The sequence below is a fragment of the Cololabis saira genome, chromosome 12, assembly GCF_033807715.1.
Source record: "Cololabis saira isolate AMF1-May2022 chromosome 12, fColSai1.1, whole genome shotgun sequence".
NCBI classification, from domain to species: Eukaryota; Metazoa; Chordata; class Actinopteri; order Beloniformes; family Belonidae; genus Cololabis; species Cololabis saira.
In genome coordinates this window covers 31,102,897-31,120,490 of record NC_084598.1, presented here as the reverse complement: position 1 = coordinate 31,120,490, position 17,594 = coordinate 31,102,897, and the positions used below count along the sequence as shown (strand labels likewise).

The following is a 17,594-nucleotide window of genomic DNA, read 5'->3' as shown; positions in this document are numbered from 1 at the left end:
GCTTACTACTGTTGAACAGTTTTAGTTAACTTTGGCTAAAAAGTTGGTCAAAATGGTCAAATATGATGTGGAAGGGGGAGTGATAGAGTAAAACAGAAAGGAAATGGACCATACAGAATAAGAATGAGATTGTATGCTGGAGTGGATCACTGACCCCTGAAGCACCGCCATTGCTGTCATTCCTCACTGTTTTTTCTACTATTTGGATCCACTTTGTTGAAAATCCAAGGAAACTCATAAATGCCTTTTCAGTATCAGTTTCTAAGATCTTTTAATAAAAAAATATATTATTATGATGCTAATTCTGACCACTTTTTTGTCATAGTTGATAAATGCAACCAATTATAGCACATTCAAATACATCCAGGTGAGTATTTATTCTGTTGGCTCCTTGTGAAAGTTTGTAAAGAGCAAAGTCTCTGTGATCCAAAGCTGTTTTGAAGGTGTTCTGTGTTCAGGGGGCATAAAAGGAGAAAGTAATTTTATTTATCTATAAATACGCCTGCTTGGATATGGAGAGACGGATGTTGTCAGCTACTCTAATTAAATCATAAAACCTTTTCAAGAATTTAAACTGTTGTCTTGACATATTAAACACAGATTCTCTGCTTTTGCTCAGTTTATTAGTTGTACTTTCTGAAGTTAATTCATTAGATATAAATCTTCAATTATGCATATTTAGTTTTTGAGTCATTTAAAGAGTTTTTGTTTGTTTTAAAGTGGGGTTTTTACTTGAACTTAGCACCAGTCTCAGTGATCTTACTTTGAAGAACCGGGGGAGAGTTCTGACAGTGAACGAGGCTTGCAGCTACTCAGTATAAGGGCCACAGAGAAGCATAGATTCATCTAAAACTTAAAACATATGGATTTTATAATAGTTTTAAAAAATGCCATACTGTTCAATTTATATGGTGTGACTTTTTTCATCTGACAGTGGCATGGGTCAGTTCTACATAGTAAAGTCTGTTTTACAACACAATCTAGGAGTGGACTGTATAACACATACAGTATAGTACATCAAATGTAATGGCAAAGTGAATAACTGCGGTGGATCAATGATACTATGTAAATGTATCTAATACAGGATCATTTCAAACATCTTTTTTATCCAGTTTCAGTAGTTTTAGATGATAAAAATTCACTTCCACCCATTACTGATTGACTGGAGATCATTGAGCGTCCGTTTTAGGCTTGCTAAACTTTACATTTAGATTCATGGTCAATTTATAATCTAAGAATTGTCAAGGTCTTGAGTCATAGCCTACTGTATGTGTTTTGATTTTTGAGATCTTGGCGTGTTTACCAGCTGGTCAGGGATTGAAGCCATTAACCAGACAGACTTGGTTTCGTCACGTTTCACATCCGACACAAAAGAACATGTAAATGTTTTGACATCAATTTCATTTATATACAGGTTTTCTATGTACACAGACACTCAAACATTTCTGATGCAGATGTCATCAGTCCACTGCTGCTGGCAGCAGAACTCAACAATACAACTGTTTACAGGTTACATTTTTAAAGGTCAGAGGTGGTTTTGTCCATTGAAATAATTTGATCATTTTAGGATGAAATAAAAACGAAACATCATTTTACCCTCTGGGAACTCCGTTTCACAGAAAAAACATCCGATACATGTGAAAGCGAAACGTTTTCAGAGGGGCTGATAGAAGCAAAGTGTGCCCAGCACTAAGAACATGTTAAAGTACCAGATAAACAAACACGTTTGTATATTTATGTATGAATGGCATGATGAAAATAAAATGCAAGGCACATCCAAAGTTCATTTTCTAAGTGTATCACCAATCGCTGACAAATGTTAGCACCATCCATCACAACCTTTCTTCCAAGATAGAGACACCTCATAGTTTCCACAGATACAGTCCTGTTATCACAGTAATCCTATTGCAAAACAAATACTGTATATGTACAGATCCTGGATGCATTACTATCAACACGAAATTCTTTACCTTATATTACACAAAAATAATCTAATAACTCTTCTATCTATAGACTTAAATGATTTTCCAAAGAGAATTCTCTACTTGCTTCAGTTACAATACAGAAAAAAAGCTTAAGTCTACATAATAAACTTTTATATTGTGTACACTGCCATGTAAATGGTAGCTACACAGTGTTTACATCATTGCACCCATTACAAGGGAAGTGAGGCATTAATAACTTCAACAAACAAGACAACTGTTGTAATGGCGAGTAGCTACGGTTTCACACCAGTCATATTAACCACACTTGTTTGGTTTAATTGGTTTTAAAACCTCCTTGTTGAAAGTGTTTTTCTTGAACCCGTACAGACTGGCAGCTATTTCCAATTGAACATCAGTCGCATCACAACAGCAAACGTACGTTGTGTCCTTAGTGACAACAGTTAAAAGGTCTCGGAAGCTAGTGAGGTACATGATTTTTCCCTTCTAACACGGTGCCCTGCAGTTTTCCCTGTGAACTTTTACCATTTAGAAAAGTATTTAATAAAATATCAAAATCAGCAGATGCTGTCAGTCATCTTAGCAGCAGGCTGTTTGACAAAAGCATGTTATGATGACTAATGTTAAAAAAAAGGAAGTTAAAGTGTTGGGTTTTCAGATGTTATTCCCTGTTTCTTATCAATGATCATTATATTGTATTCAGGCTCATTCAGAACTGCTATTTAAGACCCTTTAAACTTCAAAGACTACATCATCCACACACACACACACACGGTCTGATGGAAGCCATGAGAAATTCTGGCAGTGTTACATTAGGAGCTGTAAAAGTCCCCGACATCAATGTCAGCGGATCATTTTAACAATCACTTCTGTGGCCTCATCCTCTGGATCTCTGTGTCTCACAGAAAGCTGTCGTCATTGGAGACGTATGAGAACCCATTGAAGGCATTATTGGAGCTGGTGCTGGCGGTCAGCTCTGGGGTCCGACTGACTGAGTTAGGAACCATTTCCCTGGTGAACTCCGGATCAATATGCTGAATATCAGATGGGCCTCTCTGAAAGAATAATCGACCAGAAGAGTAAGCAAGGCAAGGCAAGGCAAGGCAAGCTTATTTATGTACCACAATTCAACATCAAGACCTGACATTAAAGACAAGTTCACAATCTGTAACAGGTCTGACGCCAAAATCTTTTAGACCTTTTTTAGATTGTGACGTAAGATGTCCCCCAGGTGGAGATGAAACTGTGTCATGGTGTTTTAGGGGGACGCAGTTCATATCCCAAAACTGCTGTTGATTGACCAACTGCAGAATATATACTGTCTATATTTATAATAGCTTTACTCTGATGAAAATGTACTGCCCAGTGAAACAAAACAATGACAATAAAAATATTAAAGCAAAAACAAAAAATAAAAAGGGTAGTAACAAAACCATCCTGTTTGGAAGGACTGGAGGCAGAATGAGAAGAGGTTTGTTTGAGAAGCTGCATTAGTTTTATGCAAGATGTGGTGTACTGTATCTGTCCTGTATCCACATACTCTAAATTTAAAAGTCAGGTCATAAAAAGGAGAGGGCTACTCATCAAAAAATCAAAAGCACTTACAGGGGATATAAAAAGTCTTCACACCTCTTATTTTTTAAATATAAAGACAAAATCAAAACAGCATAAATGTATTTAATGTGATCTTCCAACAAACACAAATCCATAGGAATAATTTTATAATTATGGACATTTTAAGTACAAAAGAAAAGATTTACAACAACCTGATGGCATAAATCTACACATCTTCCCTTTCAATTGTCTTCAGAGTTAACAAGACACTTTCAAGATTTGACCTATAGGTAAATAGCATACACCTGCCACGAATTAAAGGAGATTTAAACCAGATAAAACTCAGCGGTTGCTTAAGTATTTGATTGAAAGTTAAGAGTTCTGTAAGAAACTGCAAGACTTAAGTGTTGAAAAGTACCAACAAGAGAGGGGTAAAAAAAAAAAGAATAATGAAAGCACTGAATGTGGGCTTCTCTTCAGCTGGTCAAAACAGATACAGAGACTGTGAATAGCTCTAAATACCAAGAGATTGTGGTGCAAAACCTTCTGTCCATTGTCAAAAAGCTGAAAATGAAGAGGAACTTTAGATTCCAACACGACCAAAATCCAAAGCACACTTCAAAATCAACCACGATGTGGCTTCAAAAGAGGAAAATCTCATTCTTAGAATGGCCGAGTCAGAGCCCAGACTTCAATCCCATCGAAAAACCTTTGGAATGACCTTAAGAGCCGTACGAAACAGATCCTGTCACAGTTTGAAGAAACTTTCACTTTTTTGCAGAGAAGAGATGGATAAAATTCAGAAGTCTAGATCTGTGAATAGATTCACGAAAAGTAAAAGGCGCTTCCACAAATATTAGTTGGGAGGGGTGTTCAAATTAATGAATCAAGCTCTTTTATAAAAATACGTACGTAATTACTTTTAATGGATTTGTGTTTGTTAGAATATTGCAAGAAGGATGTAAGAAATCTGACCTTCTGTTAGGAGATATTGACGATTGATGATTTCTGTCTTCATATTTAAATAAGCTGCAATTTCATAAGGGCCTGCATACTTTTAATGTCCACTGCTGCCATGGTACTTTAGTGTATAAGGTTAAGATTAAATCACTTTCCAAATACAACTGATATACAGCAAATCCAGGAATTTCACGCTCCTTTTATGAATTTCCTGCTTCCACTTTGGTAACTTAATATATGATGTAGGATCCTATCTCTGGTGCTCTCCAGCCAGTGGAAAAGCAATCCAGTTCTTTGTAGAACCTGTTTAGAGCCAGCTCTAGCACCAGCCTAGTACTAGCACTGATTTAATCAAAAAGCCCTAAGAGTGGTACATGACATGCCTGACCATCCCCACTCAGTAGCACAGTATTCACCCTGAAACCACTCACCACGTTGGGGTTGTACGGAGGAGTGATTCTCTTGTTGTCCAGGTCATCCCAGTTGATCGGGGAAAAAAAAGGGTGGTTCTTTATTTCTAACTAATAAGAACAAAAGAAGAAGAGTTACACATCTTCACATGTGTGTAGTCATACTGATTTGTCCATAGAATGGAATTCATTAGAATTAGACGTTTTTACTGACATTACAATGTGTAGTTGTAAATCTATCATAAAAAAAACGTCATATTTCATACATCTAGAAAAGGCTACCACTCTGACTTTTTCTTATCTAAGGCATTGTTATTCCATGTCTCCTCTCTAAGACAAAGATGACTTTTTTCTGCAAACAAAAAAAACAACTTTATTTTTCATTAACATGATTTACTCACAAAGTCAGCGATGGCCCCGATGCGTCTGTGCTGGTCTTTCTGCAGGAGACCCACCAGCAGAGAGCAGATGGCATCAGACTTCCCTGGAGGCACAGGCAGCGGCTTGTGGAGGATCCCGTCGTACATTTCACCAACGTCTCGGCTGTAGAACGGAGGCTGACGTAGAAGGAAGCATTTTAATAGTTAAGAAAAGAAAATAGAGCGATACAATTTCACATATATTTACAATGAAACCTAACTTTCCTCAAGTGTGCCCTCTTTTTAGGAATTGAAAAATTGAAAACAGTAGTTCCAAGGACCATGTTTGTGATGTAAAAATGATCAGGTTTGTGAGGATATGGATTAGCTCTGATTATTTTTATCAAATACGGTACATGTGGATTTCTTTGTTTCTCCTGACGTTTGAACTTTTGGGCACCAGAAATAAAACAATACCCATTTTTCAAGGTTGTTTGAGACCTCTTCACACTCCACATTCATTGTAAACTGACAGTAAAGATAAAAAAGTTAGTTGCAGGTTGGGTCGAGCCAGGCTTGCTGTTGACGCTAATCTCCAGTGGAAGACCGTGCTCTCTAGCTGTAGCTTCACATTCAAGACACAAGCGGCAAGATGACAGGAACCATAAATATTCAGTTACCCTGGTACTATCAGTAGTTGGGACTAGGCTAATAAAAGACCAAATAAAAATACAATAACATTTTATATCTTGTATATGGGAGGTTGTGATTTACAATCAGAAATTACAGAAAGATACGCCTCAGGTTTCTACCGGCATGGTTTCAACCATTAATATGTGTGCAGACAAGGTATAAAAAAAAAAAATATTACAGAAAAAAAAAATTATGGTTTACAAATATAAAGGTGAGATGGGGGTTGTTGGATGACTCCAATGGAAAATATCTGGGAATAAAAAGAGTACCGGTAAAGGAAATGTCCATTCCTACCAGGCTGAAGACCATCTCGTACAGAACTGCTCCCAGACACCACCAGTCCACCGTCCTGTCGTAGGGCTCCTTACGAAGAACCTCTGGTGCTAGATACTTATGATAAAACAAACGGAAAAAAAATAAAATAACTTCTAATAGGTTGTGTCTGTACTTTTATCACTGTTAATCACATTTTAAGACATGTTTGCACTTGATAATCCGGGTGAAAAGTTTAAATAAGGATGGTGGAAGCATGTTAGATCAGCACTCATTGATTAGTTTTCATGTTTGTCTTTTTATAACTCACTTCAGGAGTGCCACAGAAAGTTGAAGTGGTCCCTTCTGGCTCTACACCCTCTTTGCACAGGCCAAAATCTGTCAGCACCACATGGCCCTGCATACGTAGACATACATACAATAAACAAAAGGACGCCATGCAAATCAGAGTCGGAATTTACATTTACTCACCTGAGAGTCTAAAAGAATATTCTCCGGCTTCAGATCTCTGTTGTGAAAAAAAAAAGGACTCCGATGGTCATGAGCTGATCTGATATTGGCAAATAACTCTGTATTACAAAAAAATATCTGTCCCACCTGTAGACGATGTTGAGAGAATGAAGGTAGCCAATCGCGCTTGCTACTTCGGCCGTGTAGAACCTGGCCCTGGGCTCGGAGAAACACCTCTCTCTTTGCAGGTGGAAGAACAGCTAGAGAGAGAAGGAGAAATAAAAGACAGTTGAACATTTTGTTTTCTTAAATACAGAAGACATGTAAAGGCAGTGATGGAGTGATGTATTATCATTGAACTAGGGATGAACAGGGGGAAGATATTTTCCGTGACAACAATATTGACCTGCTTATATGACGCAGCGTACACACAAAAACCAAAGGCTCTGGTGGAACGTCTTTAGGGCTTTCCAGTTGAGAACAATGATTAGGGCAGTACTTGGATTGTTTTTAAAAAATGTCTGGCAAGTCCAGGGTGTATCCCTGCCTTTTAGCCCAAAGAGAGCTGGGAAAGACTCTGACAGATTCCTGTGATCCTAATTAGGGACAATCAGGGACAATCAGGTGGATAACGGATGGATGTTTCTTGTGTGTTTCCATTGGCAGACCTGGGAAATTCGGCCCCACAATTGCAGCACATTTTTCAGCACACAGCCTGTTCAAGGCAACGGAGAGATACACTAGAGGGCTCATTCTTTTTGGTTTGGAACGCTTCATCTGACATTATTACTAGAAAACTAAAAACGTATAAGAATTTTTTTCATAAATCCTGCGTCAAGCTCCTTTAATGGTAAACACATAAGGCTTATTTAAATAGTTGCATTTACAGTGTTGTACAGTGACCTTCCTTTGAAAAAAAAAGAAGAATACAGTTTTCTCTGGTACCCTGGATATTTATTTCTGGCCCAATCTGAACACATAAAGATCCATTATTGCTGTAGTACTGCCCTGAGTTGATCACAGTTTGTCATTTTCTGCATTTTCACATGTTCTTGGTGGGGTTAAGCTCTACAGATAGTGTATTATAGTGATCTAAGAGGCTCTTTTATCTTCCTCCCGGACTGTTGGGAGAAGCTGCTCTTGGAGGACATGACGCTACTATAGTGAACTCAAACAACCCCAAACACGCGTTATGTCAGTGTAGCGTCAGCCTGTTTCAATGTTTGTATAGCACAGGACTTTCTGCGGTAGAAAATCGATTTTCCAGACTTCCCAAACAGCTGGAACGGGGCTTCATTGGAGAAGATACATGTTTTTATTTCCTACGGAATTTTTGTCTGTACTGAATGCTTTTTTGGAGAGAAGTGTCTTCTTTGGTGCACCTCTTCACACCAAGCCGGTTTTCGTCTCACTAGATGTGCGGATGCATTTGCATCCCCCTGAGCGGCTGTTTTTGAGCAGCTCTGGACTGGCGGTGACACGATTCCTTAGTTGAATATCTAAAAAGGAAACAGTTCTGTCACTTTCTGGACACCCTTGGCTCATTTGACCTGAGGGTTTCTCCACTGTAGCTGAGCTGCTCTCTTTGAAGGTCTTGATAATGCAGTGGAATTATTATTTCAGGTGCAACATTTGTATCAGCAGTGTCCTTGAATTTCACACAACTTTGACCCAAAATACCTTCTCAGTGTTACTGGATATTTGATTACAATGTTTAAATCATAGTAGTTTTGTCTTTGCGTTGAGGACATTTGCCCATAAACCACCTCTGCTCGAGGTCAAAGAAGTCCCTGACTGATAGTAAAGGTTTCTTTTTGCATTTATTCATAATAAAACACATACCTCTCCTCCGTTTACATAATCCAGGACAAAGTAGAGTTTCTCTGAGGTCTGGAAGGAGTAGTGGAGCCGAACCAGAAACGGGTGCTTCAGACTCTTCAGCAGCACGTTTCTCTCAGCCATAATGTTCTTTTGCTGCAGAGAGAAAAGAAAACTAGAAGATTAAAATACATATTGTATAAAATATCCAAGATATTATACAGAAATTGACTGAAATAAAAGCTCATGTTTTGGGGAGGCTTTACTTAATATAAAAGGTGAATTCCCTCCGTGACCCTGCACAGGATCAAACAGGTACAGAAAATGGATGGATGGAAAAGGTTCATTCCTAAATGTCATTGTTCAGCAATATTTGATCAGGTATTGATTTATATAAAGGTGGTGCGTTGGGCTATGCATTACTTTTTAAATAGATCTCAATTCAGGTTTTACAAAATTACCCAAAAAAAAACAAACTCGGAGAGTATAATGAAATAGCTTATCCGTATCTTTTTTCCAATTAACATGTCATAATTGAACTTAAACCAAAACACACTTAAAAGAATAGGAAGACCAGTGTTTTCTATCAGATAGTCTCAATGTGTTGTTAGACAAACACAGAAGTCGCCACGTTTATTTTCTGGGGGTTGTAAACACTGTCCTTTGTACAGAACAAGTTAGATTTATGATAAGATTAAAATCATATTGCTCAGTCAGAAGACTGTTTACTAATAACTTAAAGTTTTTTGCCGCAGAGGTAGTTTCCATCTCTGCCCTCTGTCTTCTAATATTTTGCTATTATTGATCAACAAATTAAATATCTGACTGAAGATTTGCAATTGAAAGGTTTCAGTGCATTTATGAGCAGCACTATTTAGATTGTTCTGCTCTGTGTGGACTCCAAGACAACCGTCTCAGTCAGATTGTCAGAATAATCTTTTAGGATGCATTTTTAGAGCTTCATTTTGATTTTGCATTCATGTGGGATGAGGGACCATTTGCTTTGATGGATATAAAGCAAATCATTAATTTGGGTACCTCTTTTTTCTTCAGGATGATCTTTTTCTGCAGCACTTTGACCGCGTAGAACTTGTTATCAGCTTTGTGCTTGGTGAGCAGGACCTGCATGAAGGTTTGTTGGTTAGTGTTTTGTTTAGTAAATACTCTTCACCAGCATCTGAACACACTGCTATCAGGTAGTTTCACCAAAGTGCACACGACACAGACGGGTGATCCGTGGAAACAGGTCATTCTGAGAAATATGACAAGTTTTTTACGCAAGGAACAATAACATCTAAAACAAAACACATTTTAATATATTTTATCTGGTTATAATAAAGGAAAGAAAACATAGAAAAAGCTTAACATATTCTTTTTCTGGGTTTTCGTCTTTCCTTTTTAACTGTCACATTAGCTTTGTTGTTGAGGAAAGCATGAAAGACCTCCGTGAACTGTACAGTTAATGATTCATGAAGCAGGCAACACTTTCATCTGACAGGTACTGGCACGCGAGACTATCTCTGACCATGCCCACGATGTCTGCAGCAGGTCACTGCCAAATGCTCCCTCTATTTTATTCTCTTTCTTATGATTCACAGTGTTAGAACAAACAAAAATCCCTGATTCCTACCAAACAATATGATCCAGCATTAATGCCTCATGCAGGCTTTGACAGTTGATTCCCACCCAAAAAAAGAAATGTAATCAAGGAGAGTTTCAATATGTGGATGACTTACAACAAAAGAGAATAACAACAGGAAATGCATTAAATGATAAAGAGATAAGTAAGTAATTGCTCCAGAGTTACCTTTCCAAAGGTCCCTTTCCCAATGATGGCCAAGAAGTCAAAGTCGGTCGGGGTGGCACTGAATCAAGATAGACAGTAATCTATTAATCTGTGCTGCTCTGCAGACTAAATTACACAGTAACCTCTGAGGCTGTTCATTTAGAATAGCTTTCACATTATAAAGAAGCCACTCGAATACAAGAAAGTTATCTTTGACAACTTCCTCCACATCTGGAGGCTTTGTGAGTCCTTTACAATTTTACACATTTATTAATAACGGCATAAAAAAGCAAGTTGATATTCACAAAAGTCGTGAAAACAGATAAATAGAACAATATTCAACAAATAAAAACCAAACTACAATAATATGTTTTTGTTATTTCATTTGGAAAATATGCCAATATTATATATTGTGACAGTTTTCAGTCAATAGGATGAGGTGGCGACCCGGTGTAACTGGGCACCAAAGAACAACTGGTTCTTGTATCAATTAAAGTCTGATCTTCACAGCACCCGCTTTTTAAAACATATTATGGCACAAACAACTGGGACTTTTGTATAAAAAAAGTCTTTTTTTAAGGGAGTCAGACTGCTAAAAGTAAAGAAAAAAACACAGACACACTGTAAGATTTTGAACTCCATCAATCTACCGTACATTAAGACTACCGGTAATTGTGCACAAAGAGAAGAAATTGTTGCTCTCCCTGGGAGTTAATGGCATTCAGAGTATGAAAGGAAAGACCCCTCTTAAAGTGATTTATTATAATGTTCCTTACTGCTCAACTGCAGTTTGTTAAAAAGCTCATTAACAAATGAAAAAGGCTGTTGGAAAATTGTTTTGGGGAAGCATGAGACCAACATATACCTTTTTTGAGAAAGACATTTGCAGCATGTCTACATAAGAATCTTATCTCATCAATGAAGAAGAGTGGTAGTAATATCATGATCTAGGCCTGTTTTGCTGAGGATTATTGAGAATCATTGATGGATGAATGAATTCTGAATTATACCACAGATTTATAAAGGAGAATGTCTGATCATCTGTGAGTTCAAGCAACAAGACAACAAATTTAACAAAAGCACGACCAATATAGGAAACTAAAAGAGCTGCAGATGTAAGACGTGAAAGAAGGCAAGGGAATGATTAAGACATAAGAGCCGAGGAACAGAGACTGAGGACATGGAGAAGAAACTGGGCCAAATGCTCAGATAAGACACAACCAAGGAAATGGCAGGGTAAGGAGTGAAGACCGAAGACCAAACAATGTGTACACACAAGGCTTGACTAAACAGAAGCTACGATCGTGGAAGGGAACAAGCAGAAGAGGCATGCAAGGAGGGAAGGTCAAAACACAACACAGAAGAACCGAGAGAAACTACAGAACAGAAACGTTCCAGATAAGAACTAGAAAACCCACTTGACAGAGACGATAAACCAGGACACTCATATCCAAGCATGTTTTATGTAGATAAATTAGCTTAAATTCCTCCAAAATGATGTCCAGAAATAATTAACATTTGATTTAAGAAAAAAAAATTGTTGTGGCTGCAAAACAAGCCCAAACCATGAGCCCTCCAACTCTGTGTTTTACAGTGCGTACGAGATCTTTGTGAAGATATGCTGTGTTTCATACATTTTGGGTTTGGTTTCATCTGTCAAAAGGACATTGATCCATAATTCTTGTGGTTTGCGAGGATGTAACCTTGCTGGAACACCCATAACTGGGAAGACTGGCCACCGTCTTGAATATGTTCCACTTAAGAATAATCTTTATCACTACAGAATGATGGAGTTCAAATAATTTGGAGATGGCCTTATAATCCTTTTTAAGATTGATGGGTAGCAACAACTGCTCGTCTATGATCATTGCTGATGTCTTTCCTACTTGCCATTGTGTTAATAGAAAGCTAAATGCACCAGAGCTCTCTAACTTGGCAGAGACACTGATATCTGTACATCACGAAAGAGTGACTGACTGTGGATTTGCTGTAGGCCCCAAGTTGATGTTGTCGCGAGGAGAGGAAGGGGAGGATGACTTCATCTGTAAATATAAAAAGAAAATAATTATAAATAAAATATATATTGTGAAACACTGTATTATGAAATAGTGTAACCTTTGTTCATCTTAAAAGCTTGACAATTTCAACACTCAACATTTGCAGTGCATGTCACAATAAATACAATCTGATCACAAGCTTCTGTACTCTGCACTATCAAATCAAGTTTATTCACACTGAAAAAACTCAAACAGATCCCCAAAACAGAGAAAGCCGGGACTGTATGGAAAAGTAAATAAATTAATTTGGTTTTATAATCTAGATCTTCTTTATACAAGTATTAATTACCTTTGCCAATGGTCCATATTGTTCACTCATTCATTCAACGTACTACCTTAAATAGCCTGAATTGTAACTTTTCATAGCTTTCTGAAATGTGTAGTTGGCCTAAAATGCTGGAGTGCATGGGTAGTAAGGAATTAAATGTTTAAGGTTCAATGAATCAGTAATGATTGAAAGTCTAGAATCAATCAGCAATAAAATCTAATTAAATTTAGGACTCGCTCCTTTTTTTCACCCATACACTCTTAACTGTTTCTGTTTCATTAAAACAATCTTAACTGTGAATGTTTGGCTTCTTTGAAGTATGACTTGAGGGTCAAGGACCCAAAATGATCAATATGATCAAACTCTTCATTAGAAATACTCAACAAATAAAACAACAGTGGTAAGAAGATGTTTTTTTATCTTCTTGGAAATAACTGGTTTTCTACATTAACCTGATTCATGATCTAATCATTATCCCAGTGACAATAATATACAAATGAAAGCTGTTTTTATTTAAAACACTCTTTTAATATTATAAATGCTGGAGAGGAAAAAAGTAAGTGAATCTAGAGATACATTTTTCCAACAAAAGCGATTTAAAGTTTGCATACTTGGGCATCCAATTATTTAATTGATTTTGGAGGTACTTTCACTGATCAAAGACTTTTGATATAAAGTATAGTAATGTCAGAGTGTTTTTGGCATCCATCACTCCACAGTTAGACAAACTATCTTTAAATGAAGACAGAGGCTACTTGTCCTAGAAGTGTGCACGCATCCAAGATGACTCAGAAGGTACAACACAGACTCCTCAGTGAGGGGTAGAAAAAAAACCCAAAGTAACAGTTAAAGGCTTGAATACGTCTCTGGAACGGACAAACATCTCTTGTTTATGTGTCTACCACATAAGAGCCGCTGAACATCCAGCATGTCTATGGTAGAGAGAGCTGCCACCCCTCTCAAAAACATTATGTGCAACTGAAGTTTGTCATAGAGCACCTTCGCAATCTGCAATACAAATGTTTTGATGACTGTTGAAAAAAAGTTCAATTATTCTGGAGGAATACTCAGCACTAAGCTTTTTCCTCTAAAAAGGAAACTGCTTACAACATGAAAACATTGTTAAAACAATGAAGCATGGTGGTGGGAGCATCATCATTAGGGCATGCTTCGCCACCTCTGGGCCTTAACGTAAATCCACCAGAGAACGACTCTGGACTGGAATAACTTCAAGAGAGTGATAAACACCAGAAACCTACCTGAGTTGAAGTAGCTCTGTAAAGACGAATGGTTAAAGGAAAAAAAGAGAATTCATTGCTGACATCGGAGGTTCAACCAGCTATTACTGACTTTTTCCTTGAGCAGTGTAAATGTTTAATTCAATAATTCATTTCTCTTACCAGATTTTGCATATTAAGTTTGTCAATTATTGTGACTTTGATAAAGGTCAGACTTTATTTTATAGCACTTTAAAGCAGAAAACCGGTGAATTCTGTCCATTTAACAAATGTTTTATTTCCAATGTATGTCTTCATTTTAAGACAAAATCACCTTTTAAAATGTGGAAGAGTGGCAACAAAAAATCTTTTAATTATCTGAGTCTTACTACATAACATTTAATGAAACAAACCCCAAAACAAAAAGGTATCACATGTTTCTATTGTTTTGCTAAGCGTAATAATCAATTTTAGTTGTTTTCAATTCTCTTGAAACATGATATCACAGTATTTTCAAGTCAGATAGTGTAAAATGAAATGAAAGGAAAGCGAATAAACATGAATACATATAAATAAGCGTATCCCACATCTCCCCAAAGCATTGCCAATAATAGTCGGTCTCAATACATCTGTTACACAAAGAGCTTATTCTTTGGATTGGAATCTAAATAAGACTGCAAGCATGTACCGTGTCAGAGGGTTAAATAAACCACACCGTAAAATATATAACAAAGAAAGCATGAGGAAAACAGATTAAATCCCATATTCACTCACATTACACTGTGCCATGGCTGTTATATTTCACTCCCCCTGGAGACCCTCCTCAACCATCAGTGCTTGACCAACCTACAGGAGAGAAGGAGACCTTTGGTTACACTGGTATAGTATTCAATAGTTACACCCAATTTTTTCTGATTTCACATATGTACTCTTTCTTATTGCCTCAGATGTAATGAGAAGCCCATTTATTTCTGTTTGTGTGCTGATCTGTGTGTTTGTGTTTTCCAAAGAGGGCTGCTGACCCCTGTGTGACAGCCGCGGGATGCAGAGGAGCTGGTAATTCTTGTTTGCTGGAAAGAACTAAGATGCTGGACCAACAGAAGGACAATGAGGGAGATTGTGTGCGTATTGCATACGCAAGTGTCAACTTGCATTTTCAGTGTTGTGGAACCATAAAATGTTCATACAGTCATAATGAGATGATCCACTTCCCTTTGAGGGGAATGTTAGAGCAAGGTTTTTGATCATAAAGATCATGTAAGGTCCCCCTTATGACTTAAAATGAGGTGGCGTTAAGTATTGTAAAAAGTCAACTGTGTGTTTCGTACATCACAAAAGACATCGCTTTCAACTTTTCACGCTTCGATGCGATTGTGAGCCAATCTCACTCACCAGTGAAACTAAGGACCTATACAACCATTAGGAACAGATAGTTGGGTCTCCATCTATGTCTATTAATATACTCTTTTGTTGCATTTAAGTTGAACATCGCTAATTAGTGGGTATTGGAAATGTTTGATGGAAACAAATGAGTGAGGCAGACTACCTTTCTGCAAAGTCCAGTTCTACTGGAAGTCCCTTCCTGTTGAAAATGTGTTTTCCTTTCCACTGTCGCCTGCAGCACTCAGGACGCAAGGCTGAACCAAAGTACAGAACTGCATTGATCAGTTGGTTTTCTTGATTAGACGGCTTTTTATACATGCAAATATGAGATACTATTATGATGAAAGGAACAACATTGAACTGAGTTGAATTGAACTGATTTGAACTGAACTGAACTGAACTGAACTGAACTGAACTGAACTGAACTGAATTGAACTGAATTGAACTGAATTGAACTGCATACCAACTGATTGAGAGTTACTGTACTGAGTTGGAGGAAGCAATTTTGATCGTTTTATTAAAATTACAGCACAAATCTGAGAAGAGTTCTACACATATTTGGGGATGTAAGTCATAAAATGAAAAATGTATCATCTATTGACTCATCTCCTAGCCTGCTGCAAGGCAATGACCGAGCCACAGACTAGTGAAGCAAAGTCAAGTGTTTAACCACTTCTGGCTGGCTGCTGTTCAGCAAAGTCACGTTTCAACAGCCCCATTACCAGAAACTAAAAATATCACCACATCGGAAAACTGTACACTGTGTTCTTGTCAGCAGATAAAATTGTAAATAAAGAGACACGCTTGGTTCAATTAAATGGGTGTTGTTGTTAACAACATTGTTTGTTTATGTTCATTAGTAATTCATCTGAGAAAGTCCCAGCAGTTGCTCTGAGGTGACATTCTCTGCAAAAACTGACTTTGGTGTGGGTCTTAAACCTGTAACCCTGCAAAGCGCTGACATTAAAATAATAAAAGCTACATAGCAAATCATGATAAAGGGAAATTCCTCCAACATTGTGTAATTTTGACCCTAGAAAGAGGGGAAAATTTGTAATAATTGATGTCAAAATAATCTATCAGAGAAATACAGACAAGTGCACACAGAGATATAAAGCATATATGACATATGAATAAACAACTAAAACAAATCAATTTCACATTTTTTATCACTTTTTTTCATACTCTACAGGTAAGCTACACAAAGACAAACAACTGCACTCTCTCTGCATAAGGTTTCCTCTCCAAAACTCTGCTCTGGACATTTCAGACATGTTGAAACACTAACACTACAGAGTAATAATCCTATTGGTTGTGGCTGCTGGAGGCAGGGAACACATATAAAATATTAACTCACAATGTAGGTAATACAAAGGTCTCATAAATATTTACTTTTCTTTGAAGAATGACAACATGAGAAACTTTGACTTGTAATTTTTTGACTTTTCATTGCACGGAATATGAAATGTTCTTATCCACCACATTTGATTGGGAATAGCCATTAATTGCTATAAGAAAGCTTGAAGAAGACAATCATCAGGGAGCAAAAAGCTTTTAAGAAAGCTAAAAAAAAAAAAAAGATTGAACAGGCCATTTAAAGTGAGGCAAACTTGATCCATACTCCAAGGACAAAGTACACCATATACATTGAAAATAGGACAGAGTAATAAATAAAATCAGAAATCCTGAGTTTGCTCACCTGTGTGCGAAGATGAAGAAGATCTGAGTCTGCTGGGAGTTTGCTGAGCTCAGGACACTGTGGAGACTCAAAACAGCCCGGACAACGAGGCTGAAGCTGCAGCTGCCTGAGGTTAGTCTGTCTTGTTTTTGAGATGTCGTGAAGGACGGCCAGCATATCAGAAGTGAATCATTGATGAAAAGTTACTGAGTTCATAATAGAGGCGGAGCAACACTTGACTACAGTGACTCCAGACGCCTGAATTATGGTTCTGCGTTAAATCGACACAGAGCCTACGGCATAGGCTCTGCGTTGGTGTAACGCGGAACCATAAATCAGGCTTTATGCTTCAGACTGAATCCCTGACTCTAGGTTTTCAAAATAAGAGAACCTATTTATTAAATGTCAAAAAAATACACTAATAAAAAGGTTAAAATAATGATAACAAGGGGCTGTATTCAAATATTATTAATAATAATAAAATTAAACAAACTGAGACATTTTCACAGTTTCTAATAAAAAGTTTGTGTTGTGTTACTTTGACAAAAAAAGAGTTACAATTGTGCTAATTAGCCTAGTGTCAAGGGAAACAGCTACCCTTATTTTCAACTAAATATTGAGAAATAAACTGTAGGTTTGCATCATAGTTATTTAATAATTATGATATTTTATATTAGATTTTTATGATATTTACTTGTAACTAAATGATATGCAAAATGTAAATAGGCAAGCATCAGAGATTCGT

The 17,594-nt window shown here is 37.2% G+C and overlaps 1 protein-coding gene across 3 annotated transcripts; it reads right to left on the bottom strand.

Moving 5' to 3' along the window:
• Positions 1–1,384: 1,384 nt before the first annotated feature.
• sgk2a (serum/glucocorticoid regulated kinase 2a) lies at positions 1,385–17,047 on the bottom strand. 3 transcript variants are annotated; one of them, XM_061736574.1, is made up of 14 exons: positions 16,871–17,047; positions 15,335–15,425; positions 14,563–14,634; positions 12,224–12,288; positions 10,268–10,325; positions 9,499–9,582; positions 8,485–8,616; positions 6,790–6,902; positions 6,664–6,700; positions 6,503–6,589; positions 6,214–6,309; positions 5,269–5,424; positions 4,889–4,978; positions 1,385–2,998 (listed from the first exon to the last, which is right to left on the bottom strand). In XM_061736574.1, exons 3-14 carry the CDS (start codon positions 14,575–14,577, stop codon positions 2,843–2,845), a joined length of 1,089 nt encoding a protein of 362 aa, XP_061592558.1. In that variant the 5' UTR covers positions 14,578–14,634; positions 15,335–15,425; positions 16,871–17,047; the 3' UTR covers positions 1,385–2,842. The 3 variants fall into 3 exon arrangements, with proteins under 3 accessions (XP_061592558.1, XP_061592560.1, XP_061592557.1); XM_061736576.1 differs by having other exon boundaries at positions 15,335–15,403; XM_061736573.1 differs by lacking the exon at positions 15,335–15,425.
• Positions 17,048–17,594: the final 547 nt, after the last annotated feature.

What these genes read in the sequence shown, in the direction of transcription:
- sgk2a (XM_061736574.1), bottom strand. An exon ending in ACGAGATGGTCTTCAGCCTG is followed by an intron (nt 5,425 to 6,213) that starts GTAGGAATGGAC and finishes CTTCTACGTCAG; the next exon opens with CCTCCGTTCTACAGCCGAGA. An exon ending in TCGGGGCCATCGCTGACTTT is followed by an intron (nt 4,979 to 5,268) that starts GTGAGTAAATCA and finishes TGTTCTTATTAG; the next exon opens with TTAGAAATAAAGAACCACCC.